Consider the following 16,874-nt stretch of genomic DNA (forward strand, 5'->3'; position numbering starts at 1 on the left):
AACATACGAGACTCTACCAAAACAATAAATGTACCTGCAGAGCCAATCAGAGTAGCCAGTATAACACGTATTTAGATACATTTTTGTCTATCTATCACATTTCGTCATCCAACGCATCACTAAGCATCCGATAAAACAATAACCACAGCTTGATGGTCAGCACACAACATGGAAACACTTCCCCATAGTCTCAAAGCAAAGACTACACTCTATCAATCATACAAGTAGATGGTGCAGCATGCTTGCCACATGGGCAAGCACTTCATCAACCCACATAAATGTAGTAAGCTCTATACAAATACTATAATATAAGACAATAAAATACAATGATTCCATGATCTACTTCTGCATTTGTAGCCACAGTTCCTTGGGGCACCATTCATGTTTGCCTTTGTTAACAGATAATAGGTATACTTTTGCACAGTTGCAGGCATTATTCACAAAGGAGTTATTGTAACTTACACTTGGAGTACATCTCTCTTACTACTAAATTCCAGTAGTAAATCGGGAGTAATCTAGGCATATTCCAGGAATTCAAGAGTTAGTCAGTTCCAGGAATTAAAGAGTTAGCCAGAGAAATTTCCAAGATTATGCCACATATAAATACAGCACAATTATCTGGAATCGGACCCAGTTTACATTTCTTTGTACATTTCTATCAAGTGGCATGTATGTGCTCGTGCGTTTGCAGTGCCTTTTGAGTGCATACTTGGTCTGTGCATGTTGCACACCTGCAGTCTTGTGTACTTGCTAATATTTCCTTCCGTGCATAAAAATGCTCAATAGTGCACATTTGTGTTGACCTCTCAGATTGAGTGACTGGAAGATGTATGTTTAATGGCATGGGACAGTGGTGTGAAAGCCCTGCTCTTTGCTGTTCACCTGGCAGTGATTATTGAAGATCAGTGGAGATTATACCATTATCGGCTGTGTGACGGACTTTACCTCACTATATTTAAGTGCTTTGCCTATTTACCATTGTAAATTGATGCAATGAATAGACTTTCTCAAGTGTATTTTACTTCATTACAAGTGGTCCTTTAAATTGAAGTCCCTGATAATAATGATCACATATGTAATGTTTATCACAACCAGTAATTACAACGTGCAGTAATATTCACACCCTTTATTCAATATGTGATAGGTCAATCCTGTTAGAATTTACCATGGAAAAAGGGCTGGTATGTTGCAGGAAATGAAAAATGGTTACTGTAATAACAAAAATACGCATTATATTCCCCAAAAGGTCAGAATGGACGATAATTATTGTGCTCAATAAATTCTGAACACCTTGAAGTTGAATTTTATTGGGTAGCAATAATGATCAATTTCAAAGCGGTCTACTTGCAATCTGACCCTAAGTGTAGATGGAAACTTCACGGCTTCTGCAGCTGAGAAGGTTTAAGCAAAACTTGATCCATCTCAAGCATTGTCTGCTCTGCAGAGATGAGTGTTTGCATCCAATCTAGTTCTACTTGTCAACATGTTGATTTCATCCCCAGATATTTTCTCATCTCTGCTTTGACTTCTTGCTCTATAGGTGCTTCTATCAAGTTAGCAGGAAAGAAGCAAATGACATGCTAGAGCGGAACCCCGGCTGCGGGAATCTGATTCTGAGGCCTGGCGGTGACAGCAAGAACTTTTCAATCTCTATCATGCAACCCTCAGAGTAAGTTGGTCCCAGAATCGTCTACTCTTCTTTTTAAATGCAAAAAATGATTTTATTACAATAGAAGCAACCGAAGGAAACATGGAAATTGAATGTAATCTATCTGTCGGCTTTAAACTATCCAGTAAACTTGCCTCAGCTTCCATTTAAAAATAACATTTACCTTGCTTTTCTTTCATTATTTGTGGAAATATATTGATTTTAAATTACGCCCCAAATCCTACACATGACTGGGTCCTACATCCATATATTTGCTCCTGTATTACACTCCAGATCTAACACATCCATAGGATCTACTTCAAAAGAAGTGTTCCTACTTTAATTTCCCTCTTCTATAATTCACTAGGTCCTACATCCACAGATTCATACCAATATTAACTTGATATTACAAATTACTAGGAACTATGTCTGTACATTTACTCTTACAGTAAACTGCGCAGGGACACAACACAGCCCCCTACAGGCCCACTTACCCCAGAGGAACTCATATGCAACCGTCAAGCTTATATTTATTGCTTATATTTATTGCTTATATGTATTGCTTATATTTATTGCTTATATTTACTCCTTATATTCATCGAGGTCCACAGTGGCCAAAAGACGTCATAAGCTGGAGCCTTACACCACAATAATTAATATTGAGACAAACCAATGCCATTAACATGTGTCGTGTATTTCTATCTTTTTATCAGAGCAGAGAGACTTTTAATATTTTGTGTGTCCAGGAACATTTAAAAAAAGAATATTTCTCTGTCAACATTAACCCCAGAACAAGTGACATTTTGACAGCAAATTAGTGCAGTGGTGTGTACAAGTCCAGGGGTGACATAGCCCTGATCAATCTTTCATAGTTCCCTCCTACCACCTTCCCCCATAGTCTAAGAATCCAATTCAAGAAACATGCTGGACCAAACCTGCAGGTAATCCTGTAACTTTGGGTCGGTCCTGAGTCCAGGAGACCTACCTACTAGCTCCTGCTGACTGCTGCTGGACACCTTTCTTGACTTTTGAAAAATGTGAACCATTTCCTACACACATGGGAAGGACCACTTCGGAGTATCTCTATACTAACCTTATGTCAAGGATAAAAGGTGGTTCCCTTGTTTGCTGAAATATGTATACATCTACAACAATATGCAAATGCCTCTAGGATGAGAAATGCATACGTTTCCTTAGAAGTAATTACAATGAAAACTGTCATCATTTGAAAATCTTGCTCAAGTACAGTGACCAAGGAAGCCTTGATAAGGATAATACAAGGAGGCCTGGGCAAAAAAAGTCTGTTACTCCGACGTAATCTCATAGAATGTGAATTTCGAATTATGCAAGTTACACAAAATTCACGAAATTAAGGCATTATGTCACATTTAGTGCCGGAGCACGGGAACAACACAAACAGCAAACAATGCAAGCACCTGTTGTTCGCGGCACTTGGGTTTTTTGCGCTGTATTTTTAAGTGCAAAATGCTTCCTCGCTTCCATAATGGACATAAAGATGTATTTCACGATAAAGTATAGTGCTACATGCTGCTTTTGCATAATTTCACAATTAATTTGCAGCATTTCGCTTACATTTCATGCATTTTGCGCACCCCTTAATGCAACACTATCTCCAGTATGCAGAGCTGGGTAATCAAAGTTAAAAGTTACTTACTGCCTATTTCTTGCTGTGAAGCAAACCTTTCAACATGACCTGCTATTTAGTCCCTCAAAATGTGGAACGCTGAGAATCGAGCATCTCGCAGATCTACAGTCTGAACACATGGGCTGCAGGGCCCTGTGTTGGTTCCCTGTCCTGAGCGATTGATGATTGCGTGCCTCAACCAATATTGAACTGAAAGAATCCAAACTTCAGATTTATATTTTAAACATCATTTTTGAGAAAAAAATCTACTTGACCCCTTAAGCTTGGCACAGACGGTATTATGCATGCCCATGTTTTGCGATAGGTAATACTTCACCTAGCACCTGCTTCCCTAGTGAAAACTAGACGTCTGTGTGAATTTTGGGAGCTGATCCACTAACCATAAAAAATGTGTGTCCCTTCATGTACATCACAGCTTTGAATTGCTGTGGCCAACCCAGCTTTTTAGGTTTCGCCTGGCGATCTGCTGCGCAGTAGCGTTCGCGTAGGTCAAAATCTTATGATCCTACAGTGTGGGGCTTTGTCCCGCCTTCTCTTCCATTGGCTAGCTCCATAAATGGAGGCTAGCCATTGGAAGAGATTGGCTGTCAATCACTCTTTCCCCGTCGGAACGCGATTCGGGGGCATTTCTGGGTCTTTTTTTAAGTCCCGCCCCTTGTTGCCGTGTGTCCCGGCCCGCGCTGTGATTGGCTGTCGGCCCGGGACACCCCCGTGACGTCATTCCCCGGGCCGCGCTGTGATTGGCTGCAGGCCCGGGACACCCCCATGACGTCATTCCCCGGGCTGCGCTGTGATTGGCTGCCGGCCCGGGACCTGACTTGTCTTTCCTGACGATCAAAGTTCTAGGATAAACTCTGGAGTAGTCGGTTCTTCCTTCATACACATCCATACCGAAGAATCGTTTTGGTCGTGATTCTTACCAAGACACAATGCTTATGCTTTACAATTTTTGCATGCCTTCCTTTCTCCTAACTGAAAACATGTCCAAGTAACAGGAGCGTGCAATTATTTTTTTAGCTTTCTAGACGATCAACTATTTTGAAGCTCACATAAAAGTTACACTCTAGCGCTAGAACACGCCTCTTTCCATTCCCCCCTCCCTCCCCCTTGCCCAGGCTGGTTTCCGACCGCGCTCTTCCGCTTCCTTAAAGTGATTTTAAGAGAACAATACTGTAAGTGCAGGCATGTGCCGGGGCGCACGTACGCAGGTCAGAGGGCCGGGGAGCGGTGCGCGTGACTAGGGGGAGGCGCTGTGGCGGAATTTGCTGAACTGCAGCCACCTTCAGGGGCCCACAGCTTCCTCCCGATGGAAGTCTGCCCATAAATGTACATGTGGTTTACAAATTGGGGACTCAGGACTAGGGACCCGCGGCTCCCCCACTACGTCTGGAACAGCCTGGTGATCGCCTTCCACATTCCGGAGAAGAGCGAGGTGCTAAGGGTCGAGCGAGGCCAGCTGCGGGCCGGGCTGGAGGCCTGCCCACCGCTGCTCCCCTACAGGCCGCGAGTGTGAAGCGCCCGGAGCCCGCCAGGGACAAGGCGCCCCCGAAGGCGGAAAAGGCGGGTGAGTAGAATTGATTGTCTGTCGTGGTCTGGACCCGTGCCCTCACCTGCCCTGGTCCCTGACACATGTGTTCATAACCCGCGAGCAGAGGGAGAGGCCAGGGCAGGTGAGGGCACGGGTCCAGACCTTAAATCAACGCCTGGTCTGTAGACACCTCTTGTGTCTCCCACAGCTGTGCACACTAACCCTCGCTCACTGTCCAGCCCCTGCAGATCTCCCCCTCCTCACTGCCACGCCGCAGCACACTCCCTCATCCTGTCCACCCCCACAGTCCGCTCCCTCACCCCCTCGTGTTCAGCCCTTTCCCTCACCATGTCCATCTTCCAGAGTCCTTTGGCTCACTCACCCTCCAGCCCTCTCCCTCCCTCCCCTCACACACCGGCTGCACTCCCAGTCCCTGGGGTCTGCCCTCATTTACTGTCCATGCTCCCTGCACACACCCCCACCGTCCGGTCCCTGCATACCACCCTCCATTCACTGTGCATGCCAGACTGCTCTTTCCCTCTCCACCAACCCTCGCTCACCGTCCAGCCCCTGCAGATCTCCCCCTCCTCACTGCAGCCCTCTCCCTCACCCTGCCCACCCCCACAGTCCGCTCTCTCACCACATCCTGTCCAGCCCCTGTGTGTGGCTGTGTGGCTGTGGCTGTGGTTGTGTGGCTGTGGCTGTGTGGCTGTGTGGCTGTGTAGTTGTGTGGCTGTGTGGCAGTGTGGCTGTGTGGCTGTATGGCTGTGGCTGTGTGGGTGTGTGTGTGTGTGTGTGTGTGTGGCTGTGTGTGTGTGGCTGTGGCTTTGGGGGTGTGGGGCTGTGTGTGTGTGGCTGTGGCTTTGTGGCTCTGTTTGGGGGTGTGAGGCTGTGTGTGGGTATCTGTGTGTTTGTGGGTGGCATTTGCGAGAGATTAAGCTATTGGCATTGTAAATGACAATGCCATTTATTGATCTGTTTTCAAAACCAACACAAAAATACAAATGTTGTCATTTACAATGCCAATAGCTCAAACTTTTGCAAAGGCGAGACCGTTGCATTGTAAATGCTTGTTATTATTCCATTACTGATAACAGCACGATGAAGTTGGAGTGACTGAGAGGTTAACATGTCTAACCAGAATTAAAACCTAACAGGAAGCATTACTTGATAAGGAGCGCTTACTATTGTTTTCTGCACCATTCTGGTAGCTAATATTATTTTTATTATTACTTACTGGCTCGATCACCAATGAGGGATTTCTTTGACTTCTGTTGGTCTCTCTCTCATCTCAGACAGCCTTCTGTTGACAGTCAGCTCTTCAGCTAATGCTGACTTGATTGCTTGGAACAGGCAGAAGGCTAGGATCATGTGGAAGAGATGGACAACCAGAGATTTTCAGGGGTGCTTTGAAAACTTCGACAACTTTCTAATGGGCATTGACATTGGGAGGTGTCTCTAATTCAGTAGATTCATGTGGCCTTTGCAGTCTCCCTAATCACGAGTACACCCAGGAGTTCTCTGTTCCATCACCTTCAATCCTAAAGGAGCTCTGATGTCATGCATGTAAAACCAGACCTTTTCAAGCGATTCATGGCCCATAAAGAGACACCAGGGCCACGAAGTAATGATACAAACAAGATGCAGGAGGCAGGGGGAATGTCCCACTTTGTAACTAACTTTCATCCTAGGTATGTGTGTGAAGAGCCATACTATATCTTAAACAGAAACAAAATGTTCAGAATATTGCACCACTGTAGTGAGCTTGAAAATATTTATATAGGTGACCTATTACACATCTAGTTTAAATGGGACAGTAAAGCCCAAAATGAGTATACAAGAACAAACAAGCTGTGCCATGGGTGAGCTATATACACCACTTCTAAGCACTAAGCAAAATCACTACGATGGAGACTTGGTAGATAACAATGAATCCTGTTGTACCTAGTAAATTCTCACATTTCCTAAAATCTGTTTCAAATGACTATGATGGGTATAAAAGACATACGACCTCGACACATATGGCAACTTTTAAAGGACCTGGAGTTGCATCTTGGAATGAAATCAAATCCTTAACCTGGCAGTTACCCTTGCAGAGAACCACCAAAACTTAAGATGGGTAAGCTTCCCAGCTGTTAGAATGCAGAAGTTCACTGACCGTTATATTGCTGACGAGATGGGCACCCGGAAGACAGATGGCACGGCCCCCCTGAACGTTTGCTCCTGGAACATTGCAGGATGGGACCTGCAGCTAAACGGCAACCTAGACTCCTTCCTCAACTGCTATCAAATAATCTGCCTACAGGAATCCTGGAAAATTTCAGAGATTATGGTGCAAAACTATATTATCTTTAATATCCAAAAACATACCTGTCAAAGAACAGGGATCTGTTTTTCTGAAAAGCTTGGTGGCCAAGGACTTCCAATAGAGGTCCTTGAGTGCCTTCTTAGGGGGAAAGTTAGCATTGACTGGATTCTCCCATAATTCTTTGAGGCCTAGTTCACATAGCACACCCCGTATATGCATTAGCCATTTGATTTTGTGGGTGTTGCCACTAGTAATTATGTCCAGCAATCCCCGAGTGTAGGTGGCCAATTCTGGTGTGGTCCAGATCCGCCTCCAGTAAAGTACTGGACGTAGGGATGCAATGATAGCTATTGGAGACAGCCCTAGATCATAAAACAGAGGGATCAGGGGGGTGCTCTGAGGTAATTTAATTAAGTTCCTTAAGAAAGAGTTTTCAGACACCGTCAATTCCCTAAGGTTCTCATGCCCCCCCATATTACTGTAGACGTTCCAGCTATAAAAGAAACAAAGGGGAGACAAAGTGGTGGTCTTGCAATCCTATTAAAATCAGAAGAAGGTAGAAATAGTTACCAAGTTCTCACGAGTGCAAGAAAGTTAATGGCTGCACAAATTATATATTTAACTCTTATGTTCGGCTATGCGTGATCAACGTCTATATTTCCCCACATTTGGCAAACAGAGGAAAGAAAAAAATGCTTTGTGTAATCAGGTGGAAACGGCGATTGATCTAAAGGCACATGTTACATTGCTCTTAAACAGCGACTTTAATAATACATTAGTACACCAAGGAGAGGAAGACACACTTTCCACTGATCAAACTTTCAAAAGTTCCTAAGCAGTTTTTAGGAAAACTAAAATGAAACGGTCAGCAAAATTAATTAGCTCCACCGTATTTGAAATAGGGCGTCATCATTTAAACAGAAGAGCTTTAAAGAACCAATAAGCACAAGCTACTTTCAGTACAAGGGGCTAATATCAACAATTGATTACACATTTAGCAGACTTCCATAAAATAAACGTATACCAAATTATACTGAGAACTGAAAACAATCACAACCCGCATCATACAACATTACCTAAAAATATCAGAGTTAATTTGTATAAAAAAAACTATCAGGCAAACAATTTGTAGTAAATTCGGGGGAACACATCGTATGGTCCTAATCCTTGAACAAACAATTAGAGGATATATGACTTCAACCTTTGTATAAGGCTACTATGAAAGGGCCTAAAATAGTGACAAGCAGCCATGGCCCGCACAGGTAACAGCAGTGGGGCAGTGGGGCCGTCGGGGGGAGGGGGGGGATTTCAATGGAGGAAATCAAGGGAAGAGTAATTATTTATTTAATTTCCCCTCGTCATCGTTTGTCGAAATCCCCCCCACCCGGCCCCACCACTTGCGGCTGGTGACATGCACTCAAGTCCTGGACTTCCAGAAGTGCACTAATCTTCTTGGGGACATATTCGATATTCTGTCATTCAATTCCCAAAGCCTTCCTTACCCAAGGAAGCAGCTAAGGCCATACCAGGAAAAAGTGTTGATAGCTAAAAAAAATGCCAGAAGAATAAGATGGCACCCAGCCCGGATAACTCTCAGCCCGTAAAACAGATTTTAAAAAAAGGCTGAAAATAGAAATCTACAACATTAAGAGAAGCCATCAGGAACAACTATGAATTGAACTGAATCTAGATGCAAAACGCACAAAACATGCAAGGAAGTTCTTGAGACAAGTAGGGTCTGGAAGTAACACAATCAGAATAGGGGGAGATTACCGCATCCCATACAAGTTCTGTAAAGAACACCTAGCAATGCTTTACAGATGGCCAATATTAAATTCATGGCCCCCGACAACTACAGGGTACCGACTAGTTATGTCATCTCACATCAGGAGACCAAATGGATAATTGGCGAATGTAACAACTCTAGGGCCCCTGACCCAAATGGCTTGCCTATGCCAGTAATTAAATTAGATTCGGAAGCCTGGAATGTGCTAGTGTATACTGTATTTACCTTAGTGATCTACACTGGGTGTGTTCTGCTCTTCTGGAAGTGCTCAATTATGCAACGGATCTACAAACAGGGCCTGTTGCAGAAGCGGAAATCTTTGCAAAACATTGATTAACTCATGTCCAGAAATGGGCAGAAGATGCCTGGAGGCTAAAGTTCCATCAATCAGGCTTCCGAAGAACTTGTTCCACCACTGATAACATTTTGTCTCTCTCTAATTTAGCTCAGAAAGGAGTAAGAGCATAAGACAAAAATCTGTTTGTATGTTCCATCGACTTCTCAGCTCCTACTGATCCAGTAAATAGAGAAAACTGTGGACAAAATTGGATTCCTTGGGAACTGAAAACAGTCTGCTAACACTCATAATTGATATCTACAGCAACATGTGGGTGAAGATGAAGCTCTCCAATGGCAGAGGATCGACTCCAAAAATTAACCCCTATATTAGGCTTAAAAAAGGTCGTATTTTAGCCCTGATATTGTTTAGTTTATATCTTTCAGACCTTGCACGGGTGCTGCAACAAGATAGGGGAGAACCCCCCCAAATTGGCAAACACCAAAATAGAATTCTTGACATACGCAGATGACCTAGTCATTTTATCAGCCACTCAATGTGGCCTTCAAAATCAACTGACTAGACTACACCTGTAACTTGGATAACGACCTGCAGATTAACATCAATAAAACAAAAGTTATGCCATTTGGCTATCAAACCCTTGATACAGCTGGTTTGTTGGACTGGATAAAGTTGGGCAGGTGACTATTTATTCAGACCTTGGGATGACATTCAATAGCAAACTAAACTGGAACGCCTATGTGGAATATCTGCATCAGAAATTGGTGGCAATTTCAGGAGCAATAAAAGCTTTGCATTAAAATAAGGTGGGGGCACCCTCAGCACCACGTTAACTGGTTCCATTTTGTACATATGGTTTAGCTTGTTGACCATCTGAAATTATCAGGAAAGTAAAAACTGTGTTCATGAGGAGTATTAGAAAGATATTTGACCTAGGAAAAGATACACCGCAAAGTCTAATAAGATTAGAACTTGGACTAATGTTGAATTCATAATAACTACTGCATAGACAGTCAAGGGGCAGTGAATAACACAATAGGATTTTATGTTAATATAGAATTTTCGAAATCACACTGTAAATTGCTGGTGGCAGAACTTTGTGTTAAAGATATTTTGGAAAGTACAATCTTCCAACTGTATAAATAAGGTGCACACAATGAACAAAGTCACTTGTATGTTACTGCTAAAACAGGAAATTAAAACATTCATCTGCCTCTTAGACATTGGCACGGTGCCACAATATAAAAACTCCATATACACTCTGGAATCCTTTACAATCCAAAGGCGACCATACTTAGACTTCAGCTTGAACAGAAGGCAAACATATCTTTCTTACACTTTAGACTCCTCTATTTACTTTTTTATCCGTTTGATGCACGATGAAGAAACCCCCAATGAATAAATAGCCCATGCAGTCTTCGCAACTCACATTATTTTTTTGTCACAAATTATCCAATGTTTGTAAGAATTTCCTGAAACAATTGTTTTAAACTGGAAGGGATAAGAACAACATTAAGGCAATTTTGTTTTGTTTCAGGGGTACTTCGCCAAAACAAACGGGACAGACAATGACATTTTTTACTTAAACTATTAGGAGGTGGGAATGGAAATCTTTGATAACTTAAATACGGGGATAATTTGACCGAAGAGAATGATTTTTTATGATTTTAAAACATTTTTAAATATGGGCTGGACATTAGTATTTACCCTTTTGTCTACCTTGTTATGACGGTTTCATAGATTGTGTATGCTTAAAATATTATTCATTCATTCAGTTTGGTGTTGCTGCTTTTCTGAACATTTCTGGAAGAGTAATTCTCCTTCTGAAACCGTGCAATGCAGCATCATTTTGATAGTTTGCTCTAGTTGTTTATCCATATGGACTCTCCTCCTTGATCACAATACTATCCAGTGTTCCTCACAACCACTGTCAAGCATAATCTCAACATCTCACTTTGGAAAACACAAATGGGGATAAGAAAGTCAACCCAAGTGTTGTACTTTGTATAGGAAGAAACTGGTAGCCAGGTTGTAAGTTCTTAAAGTCTTCTTTATTAATCCATGTCTTGTAGGATCAAACAAGGATCAGCCATGTAACAGCTCTTAACCCAGCTCCAATATCTCCTACGCCAGCCCCACCAGGAGCAGCCTACCTAGCTGCTCAGCCCATCTCCAACTGCCACCACTCATCCACACAGGCACCCAGGCATTCCATTCATCACAGTCACACCAACATTCCGTCACCATCTCTCACTCTGGCTGAGCAACTAGGAGGACCTAGGCTGATTCACATATACATGTAAACCTTAGGATATAACATTATCCCTTTCCTTTTAAAAATGAAAACAAAACTTACAATTTTAAAAGAAAAGAACTATACACAAAAAGGTGATAATGTTCATAACTAAGGGATGAGAATAAATTCAAAACATCACCAAAGATAGAACAAAGCAAACAAGAAAAGATGGGCATAATACGACATATTAAAAACATGCATCAAAATCCCCCATCCTCCCTCATGAAAATTGTTAGGAATAATTAGATATAAACCATCAAACAATGTCAAATTGGGAAGGAAAAACAGCAATATTACATTTGAAACTAGCAATAACCCCATCCTTTCCCAATAACACAAAAGAAAGAGATGTAGTGAAGGATGCACACACACCACGACAAACACCCGAGGCCAGAAACAGACAACAAGGGTGAACCAACACTACAAATACACGTGTACCACACTATGGACCACATAGAGGGTACACACAGTGAGGCGCAGGGCGACTTACACACAACAACAACTGAAGCGCGGGGCAACTTACACAGTACAACATGTGACGCGCAGGGCGACTTACACACAACAACACCTGAAGCGCAGGACGACTTACACAGGACAACACGTGAGGCGCAGGGCGACTTACACACAACAACATCTGAGGCGCAGGGCGACTTACACAGAACAACATGTGAGGTGCAGGGCGACTTACACACAAACAAACATATAAGGCGTGCAGCGCAAGGCTCCGTCACCATCTCTCACTCTGGCTGAGCAGCTAGGAGGACCTAGGCTGATTCACATATACATGTAAACCTTAGGATATAACACCAAGCATCACCAGTTCCATCATCCGCATGGGAAAAAAAACAATTATAAAATTATATAAATCTAACAATCAAAGCCAAGCCTTACCCAGCCTGTTCCTTGGTCAAAAGGGCCGATCTGATCAGGACATGTTAGCCATTTCATCTAAGCAGATCGCTGCTTTTATTAAATCTGTCAATTCATCTGCAGCAGTGGGTCCAGATAACATCCCGATCAAAGTCCTCCAATTAAACCCTGAAGACTGGAGCAAATTTTTAACCCCTCTTTTTCAATACTGTCTTGACACTGGGAACATACCAAAATCTGGCGAGGGAGCTTCATGGTCACTCTTTTAAAAAAAGGCTAGATCAAATCCAATTAACAATAGACAAATCGCCCTCCTAGATGCCACTGGAAAAAACTTTGCAGCATGTTTATTGGACCACCTAAAAGACTGGGCATTCTTGAATGATGTGATTCCTACGACACAGGCTGGCTTCTGCCCAAAACATTCGGTTACGGACAATATTGCTATCCTCCAGACTGTCCTTGATAAGTACTGAGTGCTAAAATCTCAAATAGTTTATTGCGATTTTATTGACTTTTCAACTGCTTTTGATAGCGTGGATAGGCCAAGGTTATGGAAAAAGCTAGAGAGTTTAGGGATTCTCCATGATCTCCTTCCAATTATCATTTCTTTGCATACAGCAACATGGGGTAGAGTCCAAATGGGGGAGAAAGGGGCCTAACTAGTTCAATTCCCACGACGAATGGTCTGAAACAAGGATGCCTTCGCGCGCCCTTGCTATTTTCCATTTACATAAGCAACTACCAGGGTATTTTACTCAACCTAATAATTTTCCTCCAAAACTAGCACAAAATGATATCCATAGCCTAATGTATGCAGATGACATGGTTGTATTCGATCTTACCCCAATTGGCCTGCAAATAAATTATATCAAACTGAATAGATACGCAAAAGAAAACTTCTTGGTCCCTAACATCTCTAAGACTAAAATGTTACCTTTTAGAGGAAGAAGGAAATGTCTGCCTTTCACCTGGACACTGGGAGCTAAATCGATTGAGATAGTAAAAGAATATGTTTATTTGGGTCAAATCTTTTCGTATAACCTTCAAAATGCTTCCTACCAACTTACCTCGGGCGAAAGGCAGACGCCCATGCTGGGGCCTTGCAGAGATTCTATTGCTCAACTGGGAATAGACACTTTAAATCCCTGCTGGAGGTCTACAGTATGAAAAGCCCACCCATTTTATTTGATGCCTTGGAATATGTACAGATTAAAACCTGGCACCCAATAAAAATGAAAGAAGGGATTATCCTACGGAAACTGTTAAAAGTCACCCAACAGTCCCCGTACAAGCCTTACGTCTCAAGCTTTCTTTTAATGAGCATATATGCTCAAGCTGTTTCCAATATTATACGGTGGGCTTTTAACCTCCTACACACTGCTCCTGGCACCCTAAGACACAGATTAAAATTAGAGACTTTATGGGACACACGCATCAATGAAAATTGCATTCGCAAAGGGTGCGAATCGCAAAATTCGGCCGTTTGCTAATGCAATTTCATTATTTGGGATGCATCACAATTTCTGTATTGTTCGCAATTTAAGAAATCGCAAGATTGCGATTCCTTAAATTGCGATTGCATTTAAGGAATCTCAAATTGAGATTCCTTAAATGCAATGCATGAAACTTTAAAAAATAGCGAATTCGCACTTAGGGGAAGCAAATTACCATGAGGTTGAACCTCATGGTAATTTGCGAAAACTTTGAAAAATGCACTTTTGTGTTTCATGTTGTGCAAACACATGCCCTTAGGGCATGTGTGTGCACAACATATGTGCACAAATTGATTTCAGGGGTGCAACAGGGTGTCCTTTGGACACACCTGCATCCTTGAAATCGCATTCTCAATTTGCGATTCGCAAATTGCGAATCGCAAAATGAGAATGTCTTCCCATTCATTCCTATGGGCCTCTAGGCCCATAGGAATGAATGGGGAGCTATTCCTTAATTGCGAGTCGCAATTAAGGAATTTTAAGAAATCGCAATTTATTTAGCAATTTCTTCATGCATAGCCATTTGCGATTCCTTATTAGTGATTCCTTATTTTTCGCTAATAAGGAATCGCAAATGGCCATGTTGATGCATGTGGGCCTTAGAGAAGAATCGGTACCGCATAGTTTCAATAGGAACTTTAAAGGAGTCCTTGAGGCATCACAATGCACTGTAGCACTTTTGCAGGCTTGGTCTCCAGCGCATCTGAAGCTCTTTTTAAAACATATGATGCAGAGAATAAGCTTTGTAATAGATAAGGAGCACTGTACCCAATTAAAGTATTATAAACAATTGCGAAAAATATACTGTATAAAACTCCTGAGACTATTTACAGTTTCAGTTAGAACATAGAGTAAGACACTGTATTCTTCTTCTGCACCTAGGAATTCTCTGTTTAAAAGTTTATTCCTCCAGATGGAACTCCTATGAACATACCATGGGTATTTGTGACTTGTGTAACGGTGGAGTACAAGACCTCTACCACATATTTTTAACCTGTCCAAATCCATCTTTAGTAGAGGCTCAGCAACATTTTATAAAACCTATCCACACCAGACATAATGTGACCTTAACTCAAGATTTAATTACGCTGTGTAGGTCTCCCGCAAATGAATTTGTCTGCTATAATTTAAGTTTTTAAAGAGTTTTGTAGAGCTGTTTTAAAATTGTATCAATCTAACAGCAAATATTCTTGTATTTTATTCCCTAACTTTAATTTACTATGCCTATAAGAGTTTTAAAGCATTTCTAAAAGTATAAGTACAACTATTTTATATTATGTAATGTTATTTGTTGACCTCAGTTGAGGTCTGAATCAAATAAATAAAAAACTTGAACTTGAACCTTGTAAAATGCCTTCTTTGTGGTTGGCACTTATGCAAGGATTATGCGTGAACCAACAGATAGTGTCTAAACTTCAAAAGGTTCTTTGTAAAAACAAAATGGTAAAAAGACACTGTTGAAGGTGCCTCATAAAATACTGTCTTTAAAGGTATTGTTCCCCTTTCTACATCCAGTAGCCTTGTTGTCTTCCCCTTCTGCCTTTATCGCTTTTGAGTCCTCCCCTCCTATGATACATATATGCCCTACAGTTAACTGAAACACCACCGGCCAGTGTATGTAGGTGGGCTGCTTTTCTATCTCCTCCTCTTTCAATTGATAATAAAAAGATCTAAAACCTAAAATACTGACTGATTTTCACATCATCCTCCATATAAATCAGTTTTCCTTTTAAAGAAACAATACATCCTCTGCGGTTTATCTCAATATAAATAAAGTTCTTATATTGTATATCAGACTGGAGAATGATCTTTACAATGGGCATTTTCCTGGTTTGATCACATCTATTTTCACCCCATCAATGCCTTCATTACATACTGGTAGTTGTTTGCTTACTTTATTGATTAACAAATTAGAAGAAACTCCTAACTTAGGGAATTAATGAGTAATTCAGCTTTGTTAGAATTCCTAAACGATATCTATGTTGAAAAGGGCGCAGTCATACCACCATGGCAACATTACATAACTTTTGTAAATCCCACTGTTTGTAACCTAAGTGACACCACAGATATAATGCTTGATGATCCAGGAAGAGTCAATAATAGGTGACTCGGGGGAGGGAGAAGGGAACTGTGTTTGTTTGTTACTAGTGTATTATTACTTGAGAATATGAATGACTTGATTGTATAGCAAAGGTACAAAACAAAATGTTAGAAAACTAATGTTCAATTATACAATGTACCTTATGACTATGTAATACACTGATGCACAGAGAAATAAAACCAATAAAATCAGTTTAACAAAAAATAATAATGCTTGATGATAAATTGCACCAAATTGGAAGGAGAAAAGGTCTGTTAACAGGTTTTCCTAATTCCACGTGTAGCATCATACCCATCGCCAAAGCTCTTGCCTCCCCACACTTGGTTCTTAGGCTGGTACTCTGTGGCAGGCAAAATTATGGTGTATTCAAAGGTTTTAGTTGGTACACCCAATAAGCAAAATTCATATTTATAGTATTTTAAAACTATAGAAAGACTCTTTGCTCTGCATACAGTTACCAGGAATTTGGTAGCCAGAAGCATTCTTAGTCGTTAATGGGCCATTAACAAAAGTTACTTTGTATGGCTATTATTGTTAAACCTATGGCGTATGGAGGCCCACCTACTCAGGGAATCCCACCTTGGCAGCCTTCGGTGAGCACATAATTAAAATGTTCAATTTTAAGAGCCAGCCACTTTAATGAACATTGATTCAGCAAAATTCCTGGGGTAGTAGAAATGACATCAGACAACTTTTGGCCGCCCACTCATTTCATCACAGTTTTGGCCTTATGGGCCACCTTTATCCCTTTTATAGACTCAAACTTCCTGGTGAAAGGCTAATATAAGGGCAGTGTGTGGAAACTACAGAAATTAATCAAAGCTCATTGAGCCCTGCTGCTCCTCTCTTTCTATCACTGCCTTCATGACCCTTAACA

At 41.6% G+C, this 16,874-nt stretch overlaps 1 protein-coding gene across 2 annotated transcripts in view; it reads left to right on the forward strand.

Moving 5' to 3' along the window:
- STAP1 (signal transducing adaptor family member 1) overlaps positions 1–16,874 on the forward strand; it is a 651,304-nt gene that overhangs the window by 465,237 nt on the left and 169,193 nt on the right. Inside the window, exon 6 of one of the 2 annotated variants that reach the window (XM_078676250.1) lies at positions 1,541–1,669. The exons of the other annotated variant lie outside the window; for it this stretch is intronic. Within the exon in view, the coding sequence (XP_078532376.1) occupies positions 1,541–1,669 (129 nt within the window). The remainder of the gene's footprint in view (positions 1–1,540; positions 1,670–16,874) is intronic. 2 annotated transcript variants of the gene reach the window in all.

The sequence above is a fragment of the Lissotriton helveticus genome, chromosome 2_1, assembly GCF_964261635.1.
Source record: "Lissotriton helveticus chromosome 2_1, aLisHel1.1, whole genome shotgun sequence".
In the NCBI taxonomy this organism is placed as follows: domain Eukaryota; kingdom Metazoa; phylum Chordata; class Amphibia; order Caudata; family Salamandridae; genus Lissotriton; species Lissotriton helveticus.